This window comes from Pyxicephalus adspersus, chromosome 3, assembly GCF_032062135.1.
Source record: "Pyxicephalus adspersus chromosome 3, UCB_Pads_2.0, whole genome shotgun sequence".
In the NCBI taxonomy this organism is placed as follows: domain Eukaryota; kingdom Metazoa; phylum Chordata; class Amphibia; order Anura; family Pyxicephalidae; genus Pyxicephalus; species Pyxicephalus adspersus.
Window position 1 is genome coordinate 106,148,666 of NC_092860.1, and position 12,538 is coordinate 106,161,203.

At 37.8% G+C, this 12,538-nt stretch overlaps 1 protein-coding gene across 2 annotated transcripts in view; it reads right to left on the bottom strand.

The window, feature by feature from the left end:
* Positions 1–7,632: 7,632 nt before the first annotated feature.
* SH3D19 (SH3 domain containing 19) overlaps positions 7,633–12,538 on the bottom strand; it is a 50,574-nt gene continuing 45,668 nt past the window's right edge. For both annotated transcript variants that reach the window (XM_072405908.1, XM_072405907.1), the window contains exons 20-21: positions 11,941–12,035; positions 7,633–11,135 (exon numbers count right to left, since the gene is read on the bottom strand). In XM_072405908.1, the coding sequence (XP_072262009.1) occupies positions 11,028–11,135; positions 11,941–12,035 (203 nt within the window). In that variant the 3' untranslated portion in view covers positions 7,633–11,027. The remainder of the gene's footprint in view (positions 11,136–11,940; positions 12,036–12,538) is intronic.

The window sequence follows — 12,538 nt, forward strand, 5'->3', positions numbered from 1 at the left end:
TATCAAATATTTTACAATTTTTATTTTTACAGTATAAAGTTTAATTTACTTTTTAAATATAAATCTTGCCATATCTGGGTCTGCTTTCTTAAAATTAACTTGCACATTTTGTTAAAGATAACCAAAAATTTTACAAGGGTGACACTTGAAAAACCTCATCAGTATAGCAGTTTAGTGGTTACCATAACACAACAACGTTTTTGCTACTGGGAATAACACGTGATTTACATATTGAGTGTGCTGAAATCTGAACAGAGAATTTGCCTATCACGTACAGATTTTGTTAGACATGCTATAGCTGTTCAAATGGTCAGTAAATGGGTAATGTATTTTTACAACATTATAACAGTTGCAGCTACCACTATGCCTGCTGCCTCAGCTGAATCACGTCCCCTGGTGGCATGCATGTTCCAGCAGCGGCTGGGCAAATCCGAGCTGATGTCACAAATAGGTATATAGGCGAGATGGACCAAGGGCTTCTCTAGTGCAAAACCATCTTATTGGACAGTACAGCTAGGCCATAGTGAGTCTGTTTTGAGCTAAAGATGAGTAGGTGCAGCTGTTAGCTGTTGGACAATTTTTGCTACATTTGTGGCAAATATACCATGTGTTGATCAACGCCTAACCAAGAGGGTGAGATTTGCTTACAAGTATTACTTTGGATGCGAAGTTGGAGATCAGCATAAAAGCTGGGCACCTCATAATTGCTGTCACGCCATCTACCCAGATTGTGAATCTGCTCTGAAGCCAGTGCTCCATGATGCAGAGAATCCAGTGCCAGTCCTTACTACATCTGTTACTGACAGTGTCTGATGAGGAACAGGAGGATGATGTTGATGTTAATGAACTCCAATTTGAAGAGGGTAAGCCACATTTTATAAGCCAGTCAGATTTAGATCTAGTAAGGGACCTGTCTTTTTGTCAAAAGAAGTCTGAACCGTTAGCCTCCAGATTTCAGGAGTGGAATTTGGTACAAAAAAGAACGACAACACACTTTCGTGATCGTCACACAAAGTTTGCAGGTTATTACAAGCTGGAAAGCGACATTTGCTTCTGTACTGACATGAGTGGTCTGATGATGGAGTTCGGTTGCCAATACATACCAGAGCAGTGGAGATTGTTCATAGACTCGAGCAAAGCAAGTTTGAAAGCTGTATAGGTAAAGGTACTGAAAAACCACCTGTTCCTTTTGCCCATGCCGAGGGAATGAAAGAGACATATGAATCCATGGAGGTCATTTTGAAATTGAGTGATTATTCAGAACACAAGTAAAACGTTTGTGGTGACCTGAAGGTGGTGGCACTCTTTGGGCTGCAATGGGGATATACAAAATATATGTGCTTTCTTGATGACAGCAACCATTACAAAGTGAAAGAATGGCCACCCAGACCTGAACACACTGTTGGCCAGTACAACCTGAAGCATAAATCACTGATTGATCCACAGAAACTTTACCTTCCGCCACTTCATATTAAACTTGAAATAATGAAAAACGTTGTTGAGATAGGATCTCCCTCTATAAATCCACCATATAGAGAACACTCGTGCCAATCATTCATTTGCGAAATAGGCTCCCAGAGGAAGAAGTCTTGGCAAGTTCTATAGATTGCTTTATGAAAAATCTGGATGCTTTTCTAAAAGCACAGATAATAACTGGGTTTTGAGGTAAAAATAACCGAGAATGTTGATCTAGGGTACATTTGATTGTCTCACAGGATCAGAATTAATTTTTTTTTTTCCCCTGTGGGAGCAAACTACCAGGGGTGTTTTGTTTGCATTCCTCTGAATCAACTTTGTCTATAGGGTTTTTATCTGGGATATATTAATTTCCCAAGTGGTTAAACTTGATGGACTTGTGTCTCAGTCTAACTGTGTCATTATGAAAGTTTAAACTACAGTAAAACCCAGACGGATTAATATAACCTGGGCTCATATCATCCAAAAGCTCAAGATGAATATGTGAGTTTAGGTTGGCTTTAAGCTCCAGGTCTGTTTACAGTGCTTCAACTGATGATGTTATCTCTTCTGCTTAAAGCAATGTTGCTCTCAGCTCTTCAAAGATCAAAGTCACTTCAACCAATTTTCTTCAGAGTTTGGAAACTTTGATAAGCTGTTCACTCATCAAAGCACCTTTATTAATAAACTAGTTATAAAGCACCACCATGTTAAGCACTGTACAATAAATGGGTGGCATGGTGGGGTTTCCTCCCACATTCCAGAAAAACCATGCTATTAGGTTCATAGGCTTCCCCCCAAAATTGGTACTGTGGTAATGCTATATAACTATTGTAGACACATTATAATTCCATTTGAGGGACAACTAGTGACATGACTATGGACTTTTTAGGGGTTGCAAATGAAAGTTACAAACAATGACATGGGAGGAGGAGATCCTGTCCAATAGAGCTTACCATCCAAGACCTAAACCTTTTTCCACCATGGCTTTGGCAGTGCCCACACAGACACTTGCATTTCCTGTAGGCTGCTGGTGACAAGAGCACCACATTACTCAGTAGAAGCCTTCCGAACTAGAACTTTCTTCTAAGTCTTTTTGTATTTATTATGCTTTGTTCACTCCCACAATCCCTAAACTTGGCTTCACACCATTAAGATTTAGCAGTAAATGTTGGCCAAATCCATGGGTAAGCCCCTGCATGAAGGCGTGTCCCTACTAGGGGAACAATTTACTTTGGAAGATGTTTGGACAACTTTCTTGGGTTGGGTAAAGTTGGGTATCTTTTATATACCAAATTTGCAAACTGGAGTTTTAGTCCCTTCCAACATTCCTTTATTACTGCACAGCATGGCAGATCTCTATCGATCAATTTCCAGTCTTCTGGATCAAATTATCATTTCTCAGTGAAATTTTCCCCTAGCCTATTTACCACTTCCAAACCAAGGAGCCATCTGCTCCATTTTGGATTTCAAAGCTCTGATTGCTGTCCAAGCCCATAAATTCTGCATGGAACTCACAAAGTCTTTTTTGGAGACGTTCTGCTTTCTCTGGTAATCCTCTTCTATGTTGTGCTGTGGGGGTCTTAAGCTGCGTACACACGTGCCGCTCCGTGGCTCTCCCCCTCCCCTCTCCATAGAGCAAGAACGATGCATGAACGGTGTTCATGCATCGTGCAGTCCCTTGTCGTTGGAAAGGATCGTGAAAGATCCTTTCCAACGACAAAAATTGCAAGTGTGTACGCAGCTTTAGACTATCAGTTCATGACCAGACTTTCAACCTATCCTCTGGTGTCAGCCAAGGTGTTGGCAACATTATTAGCCCTGCTTCCTGCTTGTGGTCCCTCTATGGTGGGTTACTTACAGCCGAATTGACAGAACAGTTCAGTGTCTTCAGTTTGACATCAGAGCATTGACTGTTCAGTAGTTAGCAGTTCAGGTAGACCCTAAAACCTAAAAATTATCACTAGAACAGACTAATCGTTTTACAGTATGCAGGCCTGACTGGACAGTGTTCCCTTTTTAGGAGAACCTAGTCAAGTAGGTATAGATCTATTTATCCTAAAGAAAATGGGGAGGGAGGAGAGGAATGAAGATATCCTATCTTATACAGCTAAGATGCTGCATGAATTACTACATCTCCTTTCCTGGTCTTATGGACTAACTACAAGTCTTAGCACAATAGCATAGATAGCAAAGATAGGATATCTTTATTCCTCTCCTCCCTCCCCATTTTCTTTAGGATAAATAGATCTATACCTACTTGACTAGGTTCTCACAAAACCCCTATTTAGGGTATATGAAACAAAGAACATATATATGAATATTAAAACCGGACCTAATCTACTAGGACAACATTTAAACAATCTTTTTGCTTTGGGCTTGGACATATCAAACTCCATACAGCCTGAATATTGTTTCTTTTACCCCCCTACCTATACTCCAACCAAACAAATCATACAATCTCTGCAAATTTATACCCCTGAAGAAGCCTATAACAGGCGAAATGCGTTGGAAATCATGCGACCGTAACAGGTCCCATTCTTACCTTGTTTTCAGTCTTATGTCTAGATTAAAGTATCCAAACCCTGTGACAATACCAGGCATTTGGATATTTAGCTTAAATAAATATTATGTACCTTTGATGTATGTACTAATTGTAACTTGCAAAATACACACTTGATTTACTTTTGCACAAAAACCTCCTAAAACCTGAAACCTCTTTCTTTCCCCCTCTTCCCCTTGTACCTATACTATGAGCTCTAAATAATTAACAAAGAGGTTGACTCAACACAACCTTGATGAAGGAAAATAAAACAATTTGGGTGTTAATGTATGGCTTACAATATGCTGAAATAGATACACACCGCTAACAGGGAGACACTCGTCCTATTTTGTATATAATTCATGTATATTGATATTGAGCAATTCTTATGGTGCAAAGTGGGCCCACCCTTTACCATGAGAATAATAAATGGTCAGACTGCATAAAAAAATCGTCCATCCCTTTATTATATAATACCATCTTTTAGATTGATTTGAAAGTGCCTTACTTTTGGGCACTTAAGATTTAAAGATCACCTCTTCCTGCCCCTATAATAAGTGAAGTACAGTCTCTAGGTTTTATTTATTCCAGATAAAAGGAAACTAGACTGATGTTGTCATTATTTAAAATGTAGTCCTAAATGGCATTAATATTGATTATACCTTCCTTTGTGATACAAGTGCCAACTACTCACCTACAGTAAATATAAAATGATCTTGCAATTATATAGACCTGAGGATATATACAGTTAGGTCTATAAATATTTGGACAGAGACAACTTTTTTCTAATCTTGGTTCTGTACATTACCGCGATAAATTTTCAATTAAACAACTCAGATGCAGCTGAACTGCAGTCTTTCAGCTTTATTTAAAGGGTTGAACAAAAAGATTGCATAAAAATGTGAGGAACTAAAGCCTTTTTTTTACACAATCACTTCATTTCAGGGGCTCAAAAGTAGTTGGACAATTGATTCAAAGGCTATTTCATGGGCTGGTGTGGGCAATTCCTTCATTATGTCATTACCAATTAAAGCAGAGTGGTGAGGGATCGCAGAATCATTTCCATGGTAAGGAGAAACCCCTTCACAACAGCCAACCAAGTGAACAACACTCTCCAGGAAGTAGGCGTATCGATATCCAAGTCTACCATAAAGAGAAGACTGCATGAAAGTAAATACAGAGGGTGCACTGCAAGGTGCAAACCACTCATAAGCCTCAAGAATAGAAAGGCTAGATTGGACTTTGCTAAAAAAACATCTAAAAAAGCCAGCACAGTTCTGGACAGATGAAACGAAGATCAACCTTTACCAGAATGATGGCAAGAAAAAAGTATGGAGAAGGCATGGAACAGCTCATGATCCAAAGCATACCACATCATCTGTAAAACATGACGGAGGCAGTGTGATGTCTTGGGCGTGCATGGCTGCCAGTGGCACTGGGACACTAGTGTTTATCCATGATGTGACACAGGACAGAAGCAGCTGAATAAATTCTGAGGTGTTCAGAGACATACTGTCTGCTCAAATCCAGCTAAATGCAGTCACATTGATTGGGAAGTGTTTCATAATACAGATGGATAATGACCCAAAACATACAGCCAAAGCAACCCAGGAGTTTATTAAGCAAAGAAGTGGAATATTCTTGAATGGCCAAGTCAGTCAGCTGATCTGAACCCAATTGAGCATGCATTTCACTTGTTGGAGACTACAGGCTGTCATTGCCAGCAAAGGGTTTTCAACCAAGTATTAGAAATGAACATTTTATTTTCAGATTTTTATTTTGTCCAATTACTTTTGAGCCCCTGAAATGAAGTGATTGTGTAAAAAAAGGCTTTAGTTCCTCACATTTTTATGCAATCTTTTTGTACAACCCACTGAATTAAAGCTGAAATTCTGCAGTTCAACTGCATCTGAGGTATTTCATTTAAAATTAATTGTGGTAATGTACAGAACCAAAATAGGAAAAAAGTTGTTTCTGTCCAAATATTTCGGGACCTATTTATTTTGTTTATATTGTATATATCTATTTTAGATGTTCCTAAATGTTTGTCACCTTTTCCTGTGAAAATGAGTAATTAGGAATAATAAAATATTTCAGTTGTATATAATATAGTGAAAAATCATTATTATGTTATGATTTTTTTTTTTTTTTGTGGGTTAGACGCATACACCTCAAGACACAGAATTACTTATTAATAAATAGGCATCGTCCATTATATATGTGTTTCTGCACACAGAATCCAGACATAAAGATAACTTTGTAAGCCAGCTTTAATGGAGAAAAGTATTAGGTTAAAGTTTGGGACTATTTGCTACCAGCAGCTGTTGAAACATTCACTGACCCGCAGAAGGTAATATACTTCACACACTCTATACTGTAATGTACAAATTATGTAGTGCAGTGGTATGAATATGTAACATATAAAATACCATTGAGGTTGGGAGTATGTAAATATCATATAAAGCCAGTGTTCTCAAAGTATGAATCATAACAGTGTTTACCACACAACCAAAAGTCACTCAGTAATATTATCTCATCAGCAACAAAGCTAGATAAGGGGGTATACAATTCAGTGCTGTGTGTATTCCCAGCCTGACATAACTTTGCAGGAGACCGAGAGGAAGCAATGTTTGTTGCTCCGACTCATTACTAACAAAAGGGAGAATAATAGGTAAGAAAGGGACACGTTTGATTAGGCAGAACCAACTGGCACTGGACTGATTAGCAGCATGGGGCCTTTTCACACTGACAGGAGCACAGGGACATTTATAAAATAACCAGCAGCATGGGGAAAATATTCACTTACTGCTAGTAACTACCATAAATATTGTTTTATTATTATTTCTCTTCTTGTTCCCCAAGTACCTTGACAATTTTGTTGTTTGTGTCACCCCCAATTTAGAAGGATTATTATGCAACATACAAGAGTGTACAAAGTGCAGCGGTCAGAAGTGTGTAATATGTAAGTATATACCGTGCAATAGTCAAGTCAGTGGGAGAATTTCACTGGTGAAGTCATGGGTTGACTGGTGGGTGTGCCACTAAGATAGTACCACTAGGGGGACCAGCGTTCAAGTGCACATAACTGAGAATAAATACCTAAAATTTAGGTCGCTTTAAGCTTTTTACCTGGTGGTCTATTTTTTTTAAAGCCCCACCAGCACCACCATAGCCACAGCTAAAACTTTATAATTTTTTTTTTTTTTTTTTTTTTTTTTTTTAACGTGTCTTCAGCCAGATCCAATGACATCAACGCTTCTCCTTGCCATTTTCTTCCTCCATTGGGTGGATTCTAAATGCTACAGAGAGTAGAGACACCCTTTGCAGCAACACAAATCATCCTGCTAAAAGAAAAAATGGCTTAAAGTTCTGAGCTCCAATGAAGCAAGTCAAATGGCTCTGGTTTTGTTCAACCTAGCAGTGGTGGGGCAGGCCAGCATCAATGTATCAGCGAGTCTATACAGGAACAGCACCAGAGATCAGGCAAGTATAGTAGCCACAGTTTTAATTTTAAAGACTTTCTGAGGGCTAACAATTTTGAATCTTTCGTCAAATTAGGGATGAAATGTTTGGTTACATTTTTTGGTCATCTTGATTCCAGCTAAATCAATACAAACACAGACAGAACACCATAATATTATAAATATTTTTTTATTATGTAGCGTTCCAGTAATGTATACTTTCCCAATGAAATTCTAAACAAAATCATACCCTTGTTGTACACTCCTCTTAAATGTTCTGTAATCAGCAAAGGCATAGTACATTTACGTCCTCCAAATCTTACAATCTCAGAGTCTAGTAAGAGCAGTCAGGTTCCTTAAAGTGCATTGCTGTTTGTTTGACAAAAGATAGGACGCATGGGGCAGGGTTAGGCAGTCACTTTACAGAATGAGAGGAGAAACAGATGAGGCAATCTAACGGAGATTCCACACATTTACAATGAATGGAAAAGACATTCAGTTTTGAAATTGTAGGTATTTGGTAATTGTTTAGGTATGACTCCATGCACTCCCCGTATTTATGACACATTCATTTTTTTTCTATTTTACATCAGAATTTTTTTCACCATAGTACAAAATAAGTCTTCATAAAAAGTAGGACCACAGAAAGTCTAAAGGAATGATAAGAAATAAATCCCACGGATCTACCCTGTATATGGGTCTTCAAAGAATTTTTGCACTTTTATTTAGTAAGTGCAGCTTATTAGTATGAAGCAAATACATGAGTTTTTGCCATCATTTGGGTAAAGCATTGTACACCTGTTTCAAAGCTTTGTGAATCAAGCAAGCATAACATTGATTCCACAACTTGCCTTTTTCACTGGAAAGGTATATTGAAACATGATAATCCACTAAAAAACAATTCTATAGAAATGCACTTAGCAATTGTCTACTGCCTGAAGGCTGAACATGTTAATGTGCAAAGCAGTGTGTCTTGGCCAGGAATGCTACTTAGTAGTCAAGCTGCTGGAGGCTTGTAGATCTGCTTAACAGTTGAGGCCATGTGCTTAGAAAATCTACAGGATCCTTTGCTCTGCAATCTGGGCAGAGTGTACACCTAGATTTATATCATATTGATACATAAAATGCTCCTAATATAAAGTACCTCCGCAAGCACCAAAAGGCAGAAAAATCTATGATTCTCTACCTTTTTGCACAGCCTATAAATAGAATATACCAAATGTGTTACATGACATGATTGTGTTTTCCTTCTGTATTAAAATTACCTTTTTAGGGGCTACACTGATATAACTCTGTTCCTAGTCTCCACAACAGTATGGCTAAGTTCACATATATTACTTTGTGGTGGCTTTTGGGCAGCTGACAACTTGCCAGCTTAAACCGCCATACTCGTCCAAAATAAATGAGGATTGGAACAGTTTTGATAAGTGGTTGGCAGGAAGCTGTCACCCAACCCCATTCATTCCATTCAGGAAGTGGTAGACAGAAAGTGGTAAACACATGGCCTCCTCACTGTCCGTGTGAACTATCCAGTAGTATGCAACTGTAACACCACTTCATGTGTTTTCACATGTGCCAATGTATCATTTTGATGCACTTTTGTGGCTCAGTGTTACGGAAATCAAGGAAAGAACCTTTGACAATTTTTTAATGATACTAATTTCTTTTTGGCCCCCTAAAAGCCCAGCTGTACTCAATCTGGAAATGAGGCAGAAATGGCTAATGCCAACAGACTTTGGGCTTGTGTAAATGAATAATTTACAAGCGGATTTAACCTTCCTTTGACCTTATTTTGACTTGTATCTGACCTTCTTCAAGCTTTTTGCATAGACTTGTTTATGAAGTCAATTGGCACAGGCCCTTAAAGTTTTCAAAAAGTTTAAACTGACTAGTTTTTGGGTTGCCAGTCCTGAAGACCAACACTGGCTGAAAATCCAAGGAATAGGCATCAGGTTGCACACATGGACTGCTGCTCTTAGTAAAAGTAGTGTGTTGGGTCACCAGTCTGACACATCCTCTGGCTCGTCAGCACTACAATGCACCAATCAGGAAAAAGTAGAGTTATACAATATACAGATTATACAGGAATCTTTCCATGCCGAATGCTGCCTATTCCTTGGATTTGTAGATGGTGCTAGGTGTCAACAAAAAAGGACTAAAAGCAATATATCTTGGCTTTTTAAGTTTTTGAAACAATACCAAAAGCTTCTGCTTATTTTTTGACTTGAGATAAACGGGGCTTTAATGTGGGTTACCAAAGAAAACTGTGAAGAAAATTTGCAAAGCTTGCAATGCGGAGGTGTTACTCCTAGAAGATTAGATAGATCACAATTCTGTTTAAACTATCCCTTTATCATCTTCAGAGCAATACGTTTGTCTACAAAACAATTACCTAAAAAAGGCCTGCTTTTGGTAACTGCTGGAAGTTTCGAAATGCAGAGAACAAGCTATGCCTCTCTGGGTAACAACTCCATATCTGAGAAAAAAAACATAGTATAAATCACAGTAACCCCTAAAAAGGAATGTTTAGTGCAGAAAAAGAGGTATAAGACAGAGTTTCATTGGAAACCTGCGGAGGAAATGGTATCAGAAGCTCTTGATGAAACCAGCAAGACCTAAACCAATTTTACATAATACTTCTAGGGAAGTGATGTTAAACTTATTTGACTTTACTGAGAGGGAAGTTGCTGCCAGAGTTTGGGCATGCCACCTTGCATCAGCGGCTTCAGAGAAAGACTTTGGCTCTGCAACACAGAAAATAAATCATAGCTTTATTTCAGTTTGGAGGGTAGTTCTTTTGTAGTCATGTCTGTTCTGGCTGGACTTTTAAGCATAAAGAAGAGGCTTACTGATCAAAAAGACACAAGAAAAGCTTAAAACATCTATTAGTAAAGAAGGGATAGGTGGAGGTCATCATAGAAAACAATATGCATGGTTTTAAAAATGGAGTGACAAACACTGACATGTCATAGTATTGTACTTAGGCACTAAATGGATGGTGGCTACTTAAAGCTGTTAAGTTTCTTGGCCCATGTAACAGCACTAAGCAAAGTGGAATAAACTAGGCTAGCCACTGTATGAAAGCGTGATAACATCAGGATGATGATCACTACTTTCAGAAAATACAGAAACACAAAAAAATACAAACACAAAAGCACATTATACACAACACTTCCCCAGGCTAATCAGCTTCAGTCCAAGATTTTCTTCTGCCCCTAAATCAACAGTGATACTATATGATAGTACAGGCTGAAAATTCCATTGGCAACTTCATTAGAGAGAGTCTCCATTAAACCCTGTTCAATGCCATATGGCCTGTAATAAGTACTGAACATGATGGGTGCAACAGGATGTATTCCTATGGAACAAGCAGGTAAACAGCGCATACAGAGACCAGAACAAAACATTTTCGTTTCTAAAATTAAAAAAAACAAAAAACAAAAACCAAAAGGAACAAAAACATAGTGCAAAATCTCACACATTATACCTAAGATATAAAAAGTTCAGTTGGCACCGAAGGTGATAGTCTGTTTTGTGAGAGGGTACAATACAATGTCTGCTGCATACTGCTAACATTTCTGAACAAAGTTCTTAGGAAATATTCCTGTTCTTCCATGGAGTTCACCGCTCATCCAGTCATTATCCACTAATTCCAGCAAGGAAATTATATCACCAGCCTGGAAGAAGAAAAACAAGAACTTCTATACATCTCCTTTATACTTCCTACAGAATTGACTCACCACAATATTGGGAGTCTTTTCCTATAATGACAAGCAATATCAGCATAGGCTTTACTCCCCAAAAGATATTTACAAAGTAAGTTAGGTTAAAAAAAGATATGGATAGAAGTCCATCAAGTTCAACCACTGGGGAATTAAACATATCCCAGATAATAAACAATCCTAGATAGATTTAAAGTGTTGAAGTATTTTAAAGTTTCTTTACTGGTTTGAATAGTTCATTGTACAATTACATTTACCACATTTATTAAAATCTTCCTAAAAATACACAATGAGAAAAAAAGAAATTGAGCTATCACTGTAAAAAATAAGTAGAGGAACATTGTTTTAACAACTGTCTTAGATTACTATTTCTTTATAGAGATATTCTCTTCCTTCCTACTGGGTCTTCGGATAGGTATTTATAGGGAAAACTCCTGTAAAAGGTACGCCGAAAAACAGATTAAAAAAAATAAATAAAATTACAGTAGTTTTATTTTTTTCTTTATTCTATTTAAAACAGACAAATGTTCCAGAATACTCTAAGTTGTAATTAGTTTTGGTTTTTAAGCTAACCAAAAGAGAAAGAATATTTGTAATACAAAAAGGCTTTGTAGTCTGTCCAGTCAGGAATCTGTATTGGGTCAACACAAGCTGTGCAATAATGCCAGACAAACACAGTATTAGTGTGTGAACCACAAATGGTTTTAGAAATGACAAAAACCTAGAACATATGCTATTGCAAAGGGAGCTTTTAATATACCTTAAATGAAAGTTCATCCTCATTTTCTCCACAGAAGTCATAAAGTGCCCGAGCCTTTCCATGTTTCCCTCCCTGAGTTTGCCGTGCTGTTGGTCCTGCAAAACGCAAAATATGTCAGTTGCATATGCTGAACAACAACAGTTTACCATGTGGCATACAACAGAATATCCTGAAATGTCAGTCTATTTACGATTATTATTATTATACAGTATTTTTATAGCGCCCTTATATTATGCAGCGCTGTACAAAGTCCACAGTCATGTCACTAGCTGTCCCTTTAGAGGGGCTCACAATCTAATGTTCCTACCATACTCATATGTCTTTAATACAATTATATGTCTTTAAGGACAATTTTTTGGGGGAAGCCAATTAACCTAACTGCATGTTTTAGGAATGTGGGAGGAAACCAGTGTACCCAGAGGAAACCTACGCAAACACTCTATCCTGCCAGGAGCAAACAGCATCTGACACTTTTTATACTTTTTAAATTTTTTTTTTATAAAGTCATGATTTTGTAGTATGCTTACAAGAATGTGTAGTCCGAATTCTTCATAGTGTTGGACCACTGACCGGCTGAAGGAGAATATAAATGAGCATC